The 17,399-nt window shown below is 36.3% G+C and overlaps 3 protein-coding genes across 3 annotated transcripts; all 3 read left to right on the top strand.

The window, feature by feature from the left end:
- The first annotated feature begins 50 nt into the window (after positions 1 to 50).
- Positions 51 to 2,079, top strand: MONOS_9645 (putative protein kinase). Its single transcript, XM_067880163.1, has 4 exons — positions 51 to 194; positions 284 to 458; positions 539 to 661; positions 711 to 2,079. Exons 1-4 carry the CDS (start codon positions 151 to 153, stop codon positions 1,470 to 1,472), a joined length of 1,104 nt encoding a protein of 367 aa, XP_067725040.1. The 5' UTR covers positions 51 to 150; the 3' UTR covers positions 1,473 to 2,079.
- Positions 2,080 to 2,952: 873 nt separating this feature from the next.
- MONOS_9646 (uncharacterized protein) lies at positions 2,953 to 8,705 on the top strand (the record flags this gene model as incomplete). The annotated part of the gene is made up of 2 exons (XM_067880164.1): positions 2,953 to 3,372; positions 3,456 to 8,705. 2 exons carry the CDS (start codon positions 2,953 to 2,955, stop codon positions 8,703 to 8,705), a joined length of 5,670 nt encoding a protein of 1,889 aa, XP_067725039.1.
- A 558-nt stretch (positions 8,706 to 9,263) lies between these two features.
- On the top strand, positions 9,264 to 17,365 carry MONOS_9647 (uncharacterized protein; the record flags this gene model as incomplete). The annotated part of the gene is made up of 2 exons (XM_067880165.1): positions 9,264 to 9,276; positions 9,336 to 17,365. The coding sequence occupies 2 exons, from the start codon at positions 9,264 to 9,266 to the stop codon at positions 17,363 to 17,365; spliced, it is 8,043 nt and encodes a 2,680-aa protein (XP_067725038.1).
- Between the last annotated feature and the right edge of the window lie 34 nt (positions 17,366 to 17,399).

Genomic DNA, 17,399 nt, shown 5'->3' with positions numbered 1-17,399 from the left:
CATTTCCATCTCGTTAAATAATATCGACTTTTCTTTTTTTGGACAGCCCATTTTTGGGAAATTAAGTCACAGAATCCCTTCCTGGCTTGCCTCGAAAACCGTTCTTTTACAGCATTGTGATAGAACAATACAACATAATTGAAGGAATTTATGACTAAAAAAGCTGTTGATAATACTATTCTATTTTTTGATTGGTGTGGAACATGCTATTACTTCGATCATTGCTGAATCCTTTTTCTTTCTTTTTTCGTTACTTTTTGTTTTAAATTCAAACATTTCATAGGGATGATACAATGCTTGCTAGCAGTGTACTCTGCAGCAATGAAATAACCCTTCAAACACCAATTGTTCCACCAGAAATTATCAGCCAATTTGAAACACTTCAGGAACAAGTCATAAAGATGATTAATATAGCGTATACATTTACAAAGAATGTTTTTATTATTACAAATGCTGAAGTGTGAATTTGAATATTTATGATGTATTATTTTGTATATGTTCAACATTTTAAACTTTTATTTGATAACAACTTTTACAGCATGGATGGGTTGAATTAAGTGCTGAAAAATTCATGCCAAAGATAAGAAAAATGCTGGATGACGTTCAAGTTGTTTCTGCAAGGACAACATACCAAAATACTTATCCAAATCAGCCAAATATGGTTTATTCTTTTAAAATTTTTTTACAAAATTAAAAACTTTCTCTTTCAGTGGAAAAAAACGGCATTTGTTGAAAAGATAAATTCTTGCTTTTGCTCTCCTCATTCAAGGTATCCAGCATCTGCAATGCCTGATATAAATGTTATATCATTTGGAGACAGCGAATGCGAGCGGAATGCCCTTCTTTCTCTTGGAAGATGCAATTTTGTTTCATCATCATCATCCACCACATATCCTGTTTCACGTCATTCAGGCCCAATGAACCAAGTTAAGTTGAATTTACGATTGAAGTCAATAAAGTTTGTCGAAAGACCAACAACCGAACAACTTAAAAGGCAGATTGAAATGATCCAAAACAACTTTCATTTCATAGTAAAGCATGAAGGATCATTAGATCTGATGTTGCAAATATCCACATTACATGCACAGAGCCCATCGGCAGAAGAAGACACGCCTGCAGGACAAGCAACTCCTGGTGGACAAGCAGGAGGGGCTGCTGGGAAAGACGGGCGTGGAGCAGATGGGAGAACACGAGGCACAGGAGAAATGGACATTGAAGAGCCAGATGCAGCCAATGACTCGTCGATGTCAACAGGCTCAGGAGATGCAAGTGGAGGTGCTGCGAGTCAGTCGGGAGCAGGTGGAATGGGGTCGCAGATGATGATACACGATGATGAGACAGGAGAGGATATTCCATATTCATCGCCAGATGGGAAAGTTCCTGAAGAGATGAGGAAGCAGCTGGAAGAGGCACAGCGCTTGAAGCAGAAGAGACGAATAGAAGATGGAGGGATGGACTTGGAGGATGGGTGAGTCACATTGCGAAAGAGAGAGAGAGAGAGAGAGAAAGAGGAGGGAAATGGAAGAGATATTGAAGAGGGTAAATACGGGGAATGGGCTGAATCTTTTGAAGGAAAAACACTTATTTATGGAAGGGAAAGAAGAGAGGGTTAAAATTTCATCCAAAAAAAGAACAATTTATAATGAGCTTTTTTAAACTTAAACAAACCTCTCTTAATCTTAGTTTATGTGCTTTTCTTATGTTTTTTTATGTTTGGAAAAATTTTATGATTTTTCTTTCATTTTTTTTTATTTATTAAAAATATCGCCTTTGTTTCTTTCCATGAAGTTTGTTTCTATGCTTTTCCATTTCTTTGAACTCAGAGCGTTTTTGATGTTATTCTTTGTTTTTGGAGTAATTCTCTTCTTTTCCGTCATCTCTTGGTTTAATTTCTTTCATGTGGTATCAGCTTCATTAGACCCGCCCCTCATTTCTTATCCTTCTATTTTCTATTTAATTTTATTATTTCTTTTTTAATTCCTATTTTTTTATTGCTTTTTCTCTCACGTTTTCCCCCAATTCATCAATTAAATAATAAAATATCTTTTAATGCTTTCGTCAATGAAAGAGAAGGTTGAATGTGCTGTTTCAATTCAGATTCTATTCAAAACATCGTATTTAATCATAAAGCAAAGAGGAATCGAAACATTTTGGTACAGTTTAATTAGCAATCAGGAAACTTCAAGAATTCAAAGAAGTGAAGGACTGCATTGTACATGATTGACCGTTCTTTCAATGATTGTGCACATACATCTATTTCGTGTTTTGAGCTGTATAAGAAGATTTATTTCTAGAGAATAATTCATTTTTTCCACGAATAGTTTCAAAAATTAAGATTTATGTGGATATTTAAATACAATGAAGCAAATGAATAATAAAGATACTTGTATATTTTGAATAAATATGTTAACAATAGATATGGGACAGAATTCTCACAATTATGAAAAATACAATGAATTGTTCCAAACTTTTTCTGCTATTGAATGATTATTATTCTAACATTATCGTGCAATATTAAATATAAAAATATAAAAAATTAAAAAAATCTTTGAAAGAACTGTGTGGAACAAAATTCATAAAATAAAAAATTTCGTCCCATATGCAAAAAGAAAACTTTCCCATATTTAATTATTGTTTGGAATTTTTGTTAAAATTTTGCATTGTGCTCGTTCCAAAAATTGAATGAGTATTCTGCTGATAGCTTTTTTAAGCATCAGTTGTTTTAATGTTTTTATGAGAAACATTCAAGCACTCAATGAATCCAATTGCTCATTGAATTGCCTAAAAGAAAAAATTTTCCCTTTTCTTTGCTCAACAAATTTGGAACGCAATGCAAACACGAAAACAGTATCACCATCGAAAGGTGTAGATACAGGCGGATGTGGACAGACAGATTCTTCTCCATGTAAAACACTGACTTTTGCTATTTCACAAACATCAATTCAAGATGAAATGACAATTTTTTTAATGGATGCATCAAATGAAAATAATGTTGAAGGAGTAATTTTGGATAATAAAAAAATTCGAATTGAACCTTACGGATCAAACATCGTTTCAATCTCTAATGTTATTAACGATAAACCAAGATCGTTTTTTGAGAACATTGGAGGTAAGCTGACGTTTTCAAACATTTCTTTTGTCCACAACTCAGCACGGGCTCCACTGGGAAAGCCATTTTTCTTTTGCGAATCGTCTCAACAAACAATTCCTTCATTATCAATATCTGGATGTTCAATGCTCGTAAATTGTTCAATCGATCCTTTTACAAGTTCAGTTTTTCAATTAAATGCAGCAATTCTATCAGTTGAATCTTCTGAAATTGGTCCTTGTGTTAATGAATTTCGCTGTTCACTAATTTCACTTAATGGAGAAGTATGATTGCAAATTTTAATATATTTTTTCATTTATTTTTTATTTTACAAAATATGTTGAAATTTTCATTTCTTTTTGAATAGTGTTCCCTTTCTTTTAGCAAAGTGAACATTTCTACAGTAACTGCAACATCAACATATTCATCTCTCATTTCATGTACAAATTCAACGACATTTTCCTTAGAAATGATTGGATGTTCTATGTCAAGCTGTAGAAGCCCGAACTCGGAATTTGGAGGAGCATTGTTTGTTCGAATCCCTCCTTCAAAAGAAACTTGGGGCTCTTCTTCAAACTTCAACGAAGGGAAAACAACATCTAATGCCCATCGACTTTCTTTGATTAACTGCGAAATATCATACTGCATCGCAAAAACGATCGAAAATGGCAGAGGCGGTGCGCTGATGATTGATGCTTCTTCGATGAATGATTCATTTCCTGTTGGATTGAATGATTTTGATTGCATCCACAACAAGGGACAAGCCAATTCTCAGTCTCTTCCATTTCAAATAACTGATCTTGTCCTCAAAAGCAACAATGCATTTTATGGAAAGAACGTGTTTTTGCTGTGTGATTCTGGCATGTTTGATTCACTCCAGACAGATCAATTCACATTTTCTTCACCAAACAAAGTGACTGAGAAGGAAGACACTCTATTCTGGGGATTGGAAACTGACAATGCTTCTTCTTTCAATCTTGATGAGTTAGACCAATTTCTGGCAACAAAAGAAGTCACACACTCAGATTACTTCAATGAAGCATCTTCTTTTCCCCAAGATTTTGCTTCCGGGCCACATAAACCAGCATCAATCGTTGAGCTGTTCCGCTATCGTTCGTCGAGTGTTCATTGCAGCAACAAAGGCAAAGACTGGTTTAAGTGCGGAAAATCCACACAACAATGCAAGACGCTTGATATTTCCTACAATCACTGCAAAGACAACACATTCTGCTCGATTTATGTGACCAATGCTTCAACAATCGCAAAGCCAATAAAAATTGTTGAGGCCTTAATCGATGGCGGCTCAAAGGCATCAGACAATTCTGCTGCCCAAACAGAAAACACTCAACATTTCAAAGAGACTCATATTTTTGGAAGCGAAAAGGACTGGGCTGATATTTCTATTTCAAAAGATATCGGCACAAATCAGGCGAGCTATTGCAATTCAGCTGTATTTGTGCAGTCTATCTGTGCAATTCGTCGCCTGCATTTCAAAGAGACTAGTCTTCCTTCTTCTGTTTTAACAATATTCTATTCTGACACCAAAGCACAGCTTTTGAGGCTTGAAGAGATTGACATTATTGAAAATGTACTAACACAGATTATTTCAATTAAATACTCGCTTGCTGTTTGTTTGGGAGGAACTCTTGAGATGGAGAGGGTTTCTGTGTCCAATTTCAAAACAATAACTCGAAGTTTGTTTATATTGTCTTCAGCAGTTGCAGCACATGCGAATCAGCTAACAGTCAGAAACATCAGCAAAATTGACGGCTCATTGTTTGAAGTGCTCGTCCAAAATGAGAATGAATTGGATAACGGACCATGTTCAACTTCACTCAAAACAGATCTCAAAGAAAATTGTGATTTGAAAGGTGTTCAGAGTAACAGGCATTATGTCTCATCTTCTCACTTTTCCTTTTCTTCATCTTCGTCTTCATCTTCAAGCGGTATTACTATTACAGGATCCAAATTTGAAGCATTTGAGTCCACATCAACAAATGCTGCCATCCTCACATTTACAAAACAGTCTAATTTGAACATTAGCAGTTTTTCTCCTCTACCTTGCACTTCTTCCTACTCAACAGTCATCGCATCATCAAACTTTACATCAGTCAAAGCAACACAAGCGACTGCTTATGGAGGAGCCCTCGGAATATCGCTCACTCCATTCGGAATATGCTCGATTTCTCACTGCACTCTCTGCGATTGCACTATGGCTTCTGAAAACGGGCTTGGAAAATTCATTTACTTGGATTGTGTGAAGGATGAGGCAAATAGTGGACTACAACAGAAACACTCAACAGCTTCATCTTCAAATACATATTCCATTTCCTTCACAAATCTTACGCTTTCTGAAAACTGGTCTCAGAAAATCACCAAGCTCTATTGGATGTTTATTTCGTGTCCTTCTCTTTCTGCCACCATCCATCCAGCATACTTTCGTTTTGACAGAACTTCATACGACAGAACAAACTTTGAATCGTTTGCAATGGCTGGAGTGAGCAGAGATACAATGGTGACTGAAAGGTATTTACAAGGCCACGAACGAAAAATGCATCATCTGCTATCAATTGACAACGGTCGAGACAGCTCTATGCAAAACGGGATGATAATTGATCTTTTCTCAGATTATCTGAATGTGACACAGATGACAACGGTGTATGTGGATGGGAACAAAGGGAATTCTGCAAAAGACTGCGGTGCATCGAAGGAATCAGCATGCAAATACATAATTGATGGGATGGGCCATCTTCTCCCCACAAAAAATGCAAAATGTCTGATTGTTAAAGTGGCTGCATTGGAAAGAGAAGTCGATTTGTCTGACGTTGAAATCAAAGACGAAGCATGGACACAAACAGACAATGAATTAAGAGTTATTGACTTTTCCTACACAACTGACCACTCTCTTAATGGAAGCTATGAAAAAGGATCATCAGATCTGAAAGATGATTCCATAGCGACATTAATTATGCGTCCTTCATCTTCGCCTGCAAAGTCAATGCAGACGACTCATCGTTCTTTTGTGATGAACACAGGAGACTTGTCTGTTGTGCACATACACATCGATGCACTTGGCTTTTCTCAGATAGCATCTTCTCAATATTCAGCCATATTTTACTCATGTGGGAAGTCTTTTTCATTTTCATTCTGCACTTTCTCACTGCCAACTGTCTCCAGCGAGTCTCAGAGCGTTCAGTCTTCTGCTCCAATCAGCCTTGTTCAAGCTGTCTTGGGTTCATTTTCGCTGTTGCATAGCTCATTCATCGGGCAACATTTGGCCATCTCTCCTTTTGTTTTTGGCTTGGATGTTGATTCTGTTGTGGATGATTGCAACTTCCAATCTGTTTCTGTTGATAGAGGTGCTCTCTTTGACCTGAATGATCGTTCATCTGCTGGTTTTGGTTTGAGAAGAATGAGAAATGATGGAAAAAGCAGATTTCATTCATTAGATTTGAATGGGAAGAGAACAATGAATGAGCAGAACATCTGCAAGAAATTCTCAAAGTGTCAATTTGTTTCTATCAAGTCGTCTAGTTTGAATGCTGCTGTTGTTGGTCTGAAAGACAGATTCCACAACAATTTCGATCATTTGCAATATGACTCAGAGAAAAGCACTAATAACAAAGAAGAAACTGAAGAGAATAAAATGAAACGTAATGACTTTGAAGAAGAAGAAGGTGATGATGATGAATTGTATAAGTTTTCTTTTTCACAATGCAAATTTATTAACTGTGTTAGTTCTCAGTTGGAAGGATGTGGAGTTGAACTTGCAAAATGCGAGGTTTTATTTGAAGACTGCAAAATTTCAAGCTCAGATTCCGAAAATTTGATAATGCAACATTCAAATTGTGGTGCATCCTTTTCTGAACACACTTTATTAGCTTCTCATTTTGGTAATTCAACTTTTAGCCATTCAAAAGGCTCAGACAACGAGCCAATATGCAATTGGAATGGTTCTGTTTTGCACTTTTCTCAGTGCAAAACGACTCTTTCAAACACAACTTTCACTCAACTGTCAATATGCCCTGTGTTTGTGAAAGGAGGATCATTGAAGATTTCTGAGTGCTTGTTTTCTGGAAATACAAAGAACATTCCACAATTTCTGTCTGCTCATCGAAATATTCGATGTGGATCACGATGGAAGGAGAAAAAACAAAGCAACAACGATATATATTTTGAAGCTTCAACTTCAGAAATTGTGATTGAATCTTTGAGAGAAGGATCTGACGGGACGCCTTCTTTTCCGTCTCTTTTTTTGACAAAAGGAGAAGGATGTACTGTTTCTGGAGAAGCAGTGAAAGACTTGCCATCTCTGCTTTTCATTCCTACAGTCTCTTCTGTGAAGATATCTTCAGAAGAAGGACAAATATCCACACTTGAAATCACAGGCACACAACTGATGGATTGCAATATTGCATTGTGTCTGGCTGAAAAGGACTCAAATGGAGGCAATTTCACAATTCGCGATAATTTCGCATATCAATTTTCTGAGCTTCTGGATGACACACACGCATTTCTCCATTTGCCCTCAGCTATTTTGCAGCCTTCTGCTGAAACAAACCAAATGGGGTGTGTGATGATGTACTGGGACACAGAGGACATGCCTTTTCCATTCAGCAGCATTCCACACACGAACTTTGTGGAGATAGCTCCTCTGCAACACAACATTCCTGAAGAGAAGCCACGCAAAAGAGCAACTGCTGAAATTGTTGTGTCTGTTGTGCTTGTGATTGCAACAATTGTTGCTGTGGTTGTTGTTCTTCTGCTGCTAAAGAGACGCAAAATGCGAAAGGGGATAAAGCTGAACAATGGAATGAATGGTGATGATGCTGACAAGATGTCTTCTTCTTTGAAATTACTCAAAAACAAGTTTTTCACGTTTTTCACGAGTGGAGGCTCAGAAAAGAAGAGGAATCGAAGAGAGAAAGTGATCAACAACCCAACAGAAGAAGTCGCATTCTCAATGGCAACAATTTACCATGGCATGAAAAGCACAACAACATCAGAGAATGGGTTTGGCAGGTTTCCTTCCATCAACACATCTGACTCGGATTTAACTTCTTCTTCTTCTTCTTCTTCCTCTCCATCGAAGTTATCAAAGTCATTAAACAACCAGCTTGACACAGTTCCTGCTCCAGAGTGGATAAGAGGATTGGAACAAGAGCCTCTCTTACAGGGATCATTGAAGAAGCCTAATTATGAACAGTATCATTCAAGCAACTCGAACTTAACAGGCGACACAAACAGGAACATTGACAGCGACATGAGCAGCCTTCCCTCTCGTCTGCCAACATCGTTCTATCCAACAGACAACCCTCCTCCGCCACATCACAAAAACGACAAGACTACAAATTCGACTTCTTTGTCTTCTTCAATCAACAGCATTGAGACTCCATCAGCAGAAGTGTATTCCTCTCAGCACTCTTTCCTCTCCTCTCCTCTCTCAAGCAATCCTCCCAGTGCGAATTCAAACCATCTTTTGGAGGTATTTCATCCTGAACAGTATTTCAACTCTATCAACCAGCAATTCTTCCCATATCAGATGCCTATTGACCCAATGTTCTATCTCAGTCGCTTAATCCCCAAGGACCAAATTCCTCCTCATTTCGAAGAGTAAAATATCTTTGTATTAAATTCTGATAATTTTTATTCTTTTTTTTTTTTTTTTTTTTTTTTTTTTTTTTTTTTTTTTTTTTTTTTTTTCGAAATTTTTTTTTTATTTTTGTATGTATAGCGCAAGCGATTTTAATCGATTTTAAAATTTGTTTTTATTTTGATCTTTATCTTTTTTATTTTTAAAAATTTTGAACGAGTCATTTTGAGAGCGTAGAATATTTTGATATAATATGTTAATGAAAATGTGTATATTGTAAAGGATGCTTTTTCGTTTTTGCATTCAATCAATATTTTTTTGTTAGTTTTTATGGTATGTTTATGAATTTTGGAGAGTATTACTCTTAATATAAAATATTCGTAAGAGGCTTTTTTTGAATGTCATTATTAATTCTGTTTTGATTACACCATTCAAGGAAATCATTTTTTCAAAAAATGTTTGTTTTTTAATAAAGATTACTGTTAATAAGGGTAATGATCTATTTCTTTTACATTTATTCGAATTAAATAGCATTGGATACACAATTTTTCGAAGAGAACTGTTACTATAGTTGTCGTTATCATGCTCGAGCCAGGTATTGTTTTATTTTGTTTTACATTTGTTGATATTTCAAAATTTAACTGTTTTTCTCAGCTGCATTACTAAAGAAAAAAGGAACAACAACTATAAAAGCGGGCTCTAATCAAACAAGAAAGTATTTATATGCACACAAACTTTCAGGCACGACATTACCAGAAACAAAGGAACAGCTTTCTGATAATGATTCTTTGCTGCCACCGTTTTCCAAAACGGGCACTGACGCCAAACAACTGCTTCATATTCCCCCAGCATCAACACATTCATTTACGTATAACAAACAATACGTTCCGCCTCCAAGAGATCTGTATAAAAATTCATCTGAGGAAGAAACTTTTTCGCGGAATGAACAGGTTTTCAAGACAAACACAACCATCAGCAACACCGGTACAAGTACATTGCTGCCATCAATTTCAAAAAATGAAGATGAAGAATCAACTTTTGTTTTATCTATGACAACTTTTCAGAAAGAAAAAAGTAATTTACCTGTTAAAAAGAAGAAAAAGAAAAAGAAAAAATCAGCTGATAAATTTTTTGATACGAGGAATGCTCAGGTTATTCAGATAAATAGTGATTTTAATGTTTCAAACGACAAACAATCCGATACCACAATAATTTCTCAAAGAAATTCAATTAATCTCAAAAGTGAAACTTCACCTCAAAAGAAGCAACCGTTATTCACCAGGCATCGACCACCATCGCTTCAAAGCGTTGAGACGAGTACCAAAATGAGCCAGTCTGGTTTAACAGTGTCACCAGCCTCAAACAAGATTTCTCAGCAAATACCAATTTCATCCACAACATCACCATCATCTACTTCAGCACCAAAAATACGCTCATTGAAAACAACAAAGAATGAGACAGCTTCGATGACAAGCACAAAATCACCTAAACCTCGTTCTCCATATGCTTCCCGTTTGCCGGCACCCACAATTCCATTGATTGATTATTATGAGTCCAGACGCAAACGAAAGCTTTCTTCATTAGAACCAGCTGGAAAAGCATCTATTTCGAAATCTCTTTCACCTCCTTCTTCTGTTCCTTCTTCACCTTACTCTTCTTCTTCTCCCTTTTCTTCTTCGAATTCTTCCTTTTCGATGTATTCAGCAGCTGATTACTCACAAGATATGCCTCCTCAAACACCTTCAACCAATTCATCTTGTTGTGCTTCTTCTTCCTCTTCTCCTTCTCCTCCTTCTCATTCCTCTCATTCCTCTTATTCTTCAAATACTTCGAATTCATCTTCTTATCCTTCTCGTTATTCTTTCTCATCTGTCTCTTCAAATTCTTCCAATTCTTCAAGTTCCACATCTTCTTCTATGTCTTCTCCTATCTCTTTACCAAAACACTCAAAAAATACTCTTTTTTTGCCATCTTCTCAAATTCTGCCTTCTGTTTACTCTTCAAATTCAGACAATATCAACCATTTCACTTCTTCTTCTCCTTCTCCTTCTCCTTCTCCTTCTCCTTCTTCTCCTTCTCCTTCTCCTTCTTCTTCTTCTTCTTCTTCTTCTTCTTCCTCTTCTTCTTCCTCCTCCTCTTCCTCATCTTCATCAGAACTCCCCTCTTCTCCATTCATTCGCCGTTTATCCAGTTCGAATTCTCTCTCTCATTCATCTTCCATCCAATCAGACACACAAAGACGTCCTCTGCCTTCATCCTCTTCATTCACACAGAGAATGAAATCTTCTTCTCAACAGAAAGGAAAACAAATGAAACAGATGAAACAAGCAAAGCAATTGAATAAAACTGGCTTAGATGATTCAAAATCATTAGATTCATCTGAAAAGACAAACATCATTATTAGCAATAACAATAACAATAAAAAAGCTCAATCAATAATTGATTCTAAAACAAAGAATATCAAAAGAACTTCTTCTTCTGTTTCTTCTATTTCATCTTCTTCTTCAATTGCTCCTTCTTCTTCTGTCACATCTTCATCTTCGTCATCATCTTCTTCTTCTGTTGATATTGATGCTACATTGACTGCTCTAACCCCTCTATCTTCTTTGTCTCCATTATCTCCATTCACTTCATCCAATTGCTGCTATTCAATTGATTCTTCTTCTCATTCTTCTTCTTCTTCTTCTTCCTCCTCCTCTTCAGATGATGATGTATTTGATGTTCTGAATCAACCTCTCTCTTCTTTTGTTGATAAAACTCCTCGTCTCATCTCTTCTTCTCATTCATTTTGCTATTCTTGTTTGAGGAGTTCTTCTTCTTCTTCTTCTTCTTCTTCTTCTTCTTCTTCTTCTTCTTCCTCTTCTTCTTCTTCCTCCTTTTCTTCTTCTTCCTCACCTTCATCATCATCATCATCATCATCATCATCTTCTTCTTCTTCCAACACAAATTCATTTCCTTCTCATAACATCTCAAATATCCACAGTTCAGATGATATTTCTTCATCTTTTCTGAGTTTGTCTCCTTCTTCTCCCTCAAAACACTCAAATGACAACACAAACAGAAACAGAAATAAAAGTAAAATAAGAAGAAGCATCAAAACAACAAATTCATCATCATCATCATCATCCTCTTCTTCTTGTTCTTCTCCTTCTTCTCATCCTTCTGTTTCTTCTTCTCCTTCTCCTCCTTCTTCTTTCCATCATTTTCCTTCTTTCTCTTCTCCTCCTTCGTCTCCTGCCTTATCAACAACACCAATTCAATCTCATTTCTCTTCTTCTGACGAAAATATAACATCTTCTTCATCTTCTTCTCCATCTCCTCCCCCTCCCCCTCCCCCTTCTTCTTCTTCTTCTCCATCTTCTTCTTCTTCAACTTCTTCTTTTTCTTCTCCATCACCATCATCTTCTTCATCAGAAATATCTTCATTCATTTTGACTGCTAATTGTCCCTCTGTTCATTTAGTGTCTGATGTTAATGTCTCTTCTGAAGAAGAAGGAGGAGAGAAAGAAGGAGGAGGAGGAGGAGAAGAAGAAGAAATAAAAAAAGGAGAGAAAGAAAAGAAAAAAGAAGGAGAAGAAGAAAAAGATGATGATAATGTTAAAGAGAAGGAATTGATTGAGAAACGATTGAAAAGCAAGAAAACAGATGAGAAAATAAATAAGATAAACAAGATAAGCAATATTAACGAAACAAACAAGATGAATGAGAAGAAAGAGAAGAAAGAGATGAATAAACAAGAGAATTCAAATGAATTAGAGAAGAAGAAGAAGAAAGAAAGGAGGATAAACAAAGAAACTCAAAATAATTCCATTAAAATTGATGAAATGAAAGAAGGAAATGAAGAAGTGAAAGAAAAGAAGGAAAGAAAAGAGAAAGAAGAAGTTTTTGATAGAGAAAACAACAAAAATAAGAAAAATCATTCAAAAATGAATGTTTTGGATGAGCAAAAAGATTGTTTGGAGAAAGAGGAAAGAAAACAGAATATACAAGAAATGAAGAAAAAGAATGAAAAAATGAAATATTCTGAAAAAACAACAAAAGAAGAAGAGGAAGAGGAAGAGAAAGAGAAAGAGAAAGAGAAAGAGAAAGAGAAAAAGAAAAAGAATTTGAAGGAAAATGAAACAAATGAAACGAACGAAGAGAATGAAGAAGCAATAGAATTGTTGATTGAAATCATCCACAGCGAAAAGATAGAGAAGAAAGAGAAGGAAGAAAAGAAAGAGAAAAATGAAATGAAAGAGAAGGAGAAAAAGAAAGAAATGATTGAGCCAATAAAAATGAATGAAAAAGCAACAGAAATTGAGCAGAAAGAGAAAGAAATCAAAAGAAATGTGAAGAAATACAACAAAATTGATGAGAAAAAGATTAACAAGATAAAAAAAGACAAAGAAATAGAAATAGAAGAAGAAAGAGAAGGAAAAGAGAAAGAGAAAGAGAAAGAAGAAAAGAAGAGAGAAAGAGATCTAACAATAGAGAATAAGAGAAGGAATATACAAGACATAGAGATTGAAGAGATAAACAGAACAGAAACAGAATTAGTAACACCAATGATGAATACGAATAGATGGGATGAAGGAGAAGAGAGAGAGAAAGAGAGAGAGAAAGAGAGAGAGAAAGAGAAAGAAAAGAAGAAGAAAGAAGAAGGAAGGAAGGAGAAAGAGAAAGAAAAGAAGAAGAAAGATGAAAAAGGAGGAAGAGAAGAAGATAATAAAAATGATGATGATGATAAAGAAGGAGAAGAAGAGATAAACAGAATTTTGATTAGAAAAAGCTACAAACAAAAAGACAATCAAAATAAGAATGCACAAAAAGAGAAGAAGAAAAAGAAAGAAATAAAAGAAAATGAGAATATTTCAGAAGATGTTGTTGAATCAAACATTGTTTCTTCTTCTTCACAAACAGAAAAATCATCTCTAACACAAAAAAGTGAACAGAATATTTCGTCATCTTCATCATCAAATTCTGTTATATCCACTCAATCACCACAGCAAATATCTTCTTCTTCTTCTGTTTCCGTTTTATCTTCTCCTCTTCCACATTCTTCATCTTTCACTTCTTCTTCTTCACCATCTCATTCTCCACAGCAAAAGAAACAAACATTAACAGATCTTTCTCATCCAGTCAATCAGAATACTTCTATCAATGAAATTATGAATGAAAATACAGAAAAGAAAGAACTTCTTCAGATTGTGATGCAAACAGAGAAAGAAAAAGAAAAAGAAAAAGAAAAAGAAAAAGAGAAAGAAGAAGAAGCAATTGATTTTATATCAACGACAAGCGAAAGAAGAGAAAAAAGAAGCGAAGAAGAAGGAAATGCTGATATTGAAGATAATGAATATGAAGGAGATGAGTGGGAAGAGTATGAAGAAGGAGAAGGAGAAGGAGAAGGTGAGGAAGAAGAGGAAGAAGATGAATACAATTTGAATGAAAGTCCATTTGATCAAACAAGAAATGCAGAGACATCAAGTGTTGGCTGCCAAACATCTCCTTCTCTTTATCCTCTTCCTTCTCCTTCTCATCTTCCTTCTCATTTCTCTAATCTTTCTCATCTTTCTCATCTTTCTCATCTTCCTTCTCACATCCCATCTCCTTCTCCTCCTCTTCCTCCTCTTTCTGCATCATCCAACCCTTCCTCTTCTCCTTCGAATGCTTCTTCTTCCTCTTCTTCTCTCACAAACAGCTCTCCTTCCACTTACCTCTTCTCTTCTTCTTCGCCTGAAAATTCTCCTTCTTATTCCTCTTCCTTCTGCTCTTCTGCTCTTTCTACACCTTCTCCTTTCCCCCTCACCCCTCACTCAGGTGCTTCTATTCCTTTTGACTTGGCTCACAAGGCTATTCAAGCTATTTCTTTCTCTTCTTCTTCTTATTCTTCATCTGCTCCTTCATCATCATCATCATCATCATCATCATCATCATCATCATCATCATCATCTTCTTCTTCTTCTTCTTCTTCTTCTTCTTCTTCTTCTTCTTCTTCTTCTTCTTCTTCTTCTTCTTCTTCTTCTTCTTCTGTGTCATCATCATCATCATCATCATCATCTTCTTCTTCTTCTTCTTCTTCTTCTTCTTCTTCTTCTTCTTCTTCTTCTTCTTCTTCTCCATCTAATCCATTTTCTCCTTCTCCTTCTCCTTCCTTCTCCTCCTCTTCTCCTTCCTCTTCCTCTCCTTCTCCTTCTCCTCTCAACCTCACTCCTCATCTCTCTGAGCCTTCTGTCTGTTGGATGACAAGCTCATTCGACTCTTCCTCTTCTCCCTCAAAAGAGAAACAGCTTCTTCTTTCTGTCTCTTCTGCTCCTTCTCTTCCAGTCACTTCTCATTCTCCTTCTTCTCTCGATCATCAATTGCCTTCTCTTCAGACTCTTATTCCTTCTTCTTCTTCTTCTTCTTTTTCTTCCTCTTCCTCTTCCTCTTCCTCATCATCATCATCTTCTTCTTTTGATTCTCATTCAACAAATGATACAACATCAACAACATCTTCATTGCTTCCATCTCCTTCTTCTTTATCTTCTTCTTCCTCTTCCTCTTCCTCTTCCTCTTCCTCTTCCTCTTCCTCTTCCTCTTCCTCTTCCTCTTCCTCCTCTTCTTCTGTTATATCTTCCTCTTTCTCATCCAATTCTTCTTCTCCTTCTTCTTCCCCTTCTCTTTTTCTGCCAAACAAATCAAATTCTTTTGTTTCTTCGTGTTTTGAGAATGCAAAGCCCACAAATCCTCTTCCTTCTTCGCCTCCTCTTCTGTCTCCTTCTCCTTCTCCTTCTCCTTCTTCTTTCTCTTCTTCTTCTATTTCTAAATCTTCTTCTTCATTTCTCTCCTCTTCTAATCAGAAATTATTAGCTTCTTCTTCTTCTTCTTCTTCCAATTCATCTTATTCATTGGATGAATTGAACAAACAAAACAAACAAAACAGAATGAATGACAGACAAACAAAGAGAAGTAACATCAACAAAGAAGATGAAGTGAGCAATGGAGAAGAAGACAATAAGGAGAATAATGAATCTTCTGAATTGATAGAAGAAAGAGAAGGAGAAGGAGAAGGAGAAGGAAAAGAAGAAGGTTATTTTGATAAAGATCAAAAAGGGAAGAGAGAGAAAGAAAAGGAATATAATCAAATTGAAGATGGTGATGAAGATTTAGCAAAGGAAATAATAACAGAAGTGATGGAATATAACATTATTGGAAAAGGGAAAGAGAATTTGATAGATAAATACGACGAGGAGGAGGAAGAAGAGGAGGAAGAATATGATGAAGAAGAATATGAAGAAGAAGAAGAAGAAGAAGAAGAAGAGGAAGAGGAAGAGGAAGAAGAGGAAGAAGAAGAATACAAGAATTATTCAACAACAAAAGATAGCAAATTCATGAAAGCCGAAGATGCTTCATATAAGTCCATCAACCACAACCATCACATTTCAGATAGACATTCGACAAAATCCATTTCTCCCTCTCAACGCAAAAACCATTCATCTCATAGAGAAAGCAATGAATATAGTCATTCCAGTCACAAACACAGACAACATTCAAATGAAATCAAAGAAATGTCACAAGACAAACACGAAAGATATGAAGGCAACAAAACTTCTTCATTTTCCTCTTCTTCCTCTTCTTCTTCTCTTCATTCTTCTTTTCATTCTTCTTCTTCTTCCTCCTCCTCTTCCTCTTCTGCCAATAAAACAAGACACAGAAGTCGCTCTGTTCATCATCAGCATCGCCATCACAGCTATCATCACACACACTCACACAGCAAGTCTCCTATTCGATCACTCAATCACTCTGAGCTCATCAACCCTTCAATTAGCATTCACCATTCAGGAATGCAATTTCATCCAGAACAGAAAAACTATCCTAATTCTTTTGCTTTCTCTCCTTTGTCTTCTCCTTCTTTTATGCCATCCATTGCATTCACTTCAGGTGTGCCTCGTTCTGCTGGATTTCCTCCTTTTCCTCCTCCTCCTTCCTCTTCTTCCTCTTCCTCCTCCTCCTCTTCTTCTTCCTCTTCCTCTCCCTCTTCCTCAACATCTCCTGTAATATCGTCTCCTCCTGTTCCATTTCACTCATCTCCCACTTCATATACCCATTTAACACCTCCATCACAATTCTCTATGTATGCCCCTTCAAAAAGCCTCATCTACAAACTCAACTCAGAAGCTGCAAAATACATCCAACAGAACTTCTATTTCCCTTTTCTGCAACAAAAACAGCAGCTTTCATCATCATCATCTTCTTCCTCTTCCTCTTCCACTTTCTCACCCTCTCCTTCTCCTTCTTTTCATCCTCCTCATCTACAGCCCCCGCCTTATGTACCCTTTGCCCCATTGTTCACTTCACCCTCTTTTCAGATGTTTTCGTCTCCTCTTCAGTTCTCTCCCCTTCCATTTCAGCATTATCAGCCCAATCCTTCTCTTTATCCACAGCCAATGTCTTCTTGTACTTCACCTCAAAAAGTGATGTCTGCTTCTCCAACACCTCAAGCTAAGCATCAACCTCAACCTCAACCTCAACCTCAACCTCAACCTCAATCTCAATCTCGCTCTTCATCTGCTTCATCTGCTTCCTCCTTTTCGAATCTGATATTGGGAGATTCTGATTCATCGCTTATTTTGAATCAGTCCCTTCACAGAAAGAAAAGACACACTTTGTTTTCTGGAGATTTAACTCCTCTTCCGTCTGTTCCAGAGACTGACATTTCATAGGTATTTTCGAGTATATCTTTATTGTATTTTATTT

This window comes from Monocercomonoides exilis (assembly GCF_001643675.1).
Source record: "Monocercomonoides exilis strain PA203 chromosome Unknown scaffold30-1206723, whole genome shotgun sequence".
Taxonomy (NCBI): domain Eukaryota; phylum Preaxostyla; order Oxymonadida; family Polymastigidae; genus Monocercomonoides; species Monocercomonoides exilis.
Note: the sequence above shows the minus strand (reverse complement) of the source record. Positions and strands in the feature narration are given on the sequence as shown.

Bases quoted from the DNA above. Each gene is read 5' to 3' on its own strand.
- MONOS_9645 (XM_067880163.1), top strand. From the start codon at position 151: ATGACTAAAAAAGCTGTTGATAATACTATTCTATTTTTTGATTG. The intron at 195-283 runs GTGTGGAACATG...AACATTTCATAG, and splicing joins ACTATTCTATTTTTTGATTG to GGATGATACAATGCTTGCTA. The intron at 459-538 runs GTGTGAATTTGA...CAACTTTTACAG, and splicing joins TTATTATTACAAATGCTGAA to CATGGATGGGTTGAATTAAG.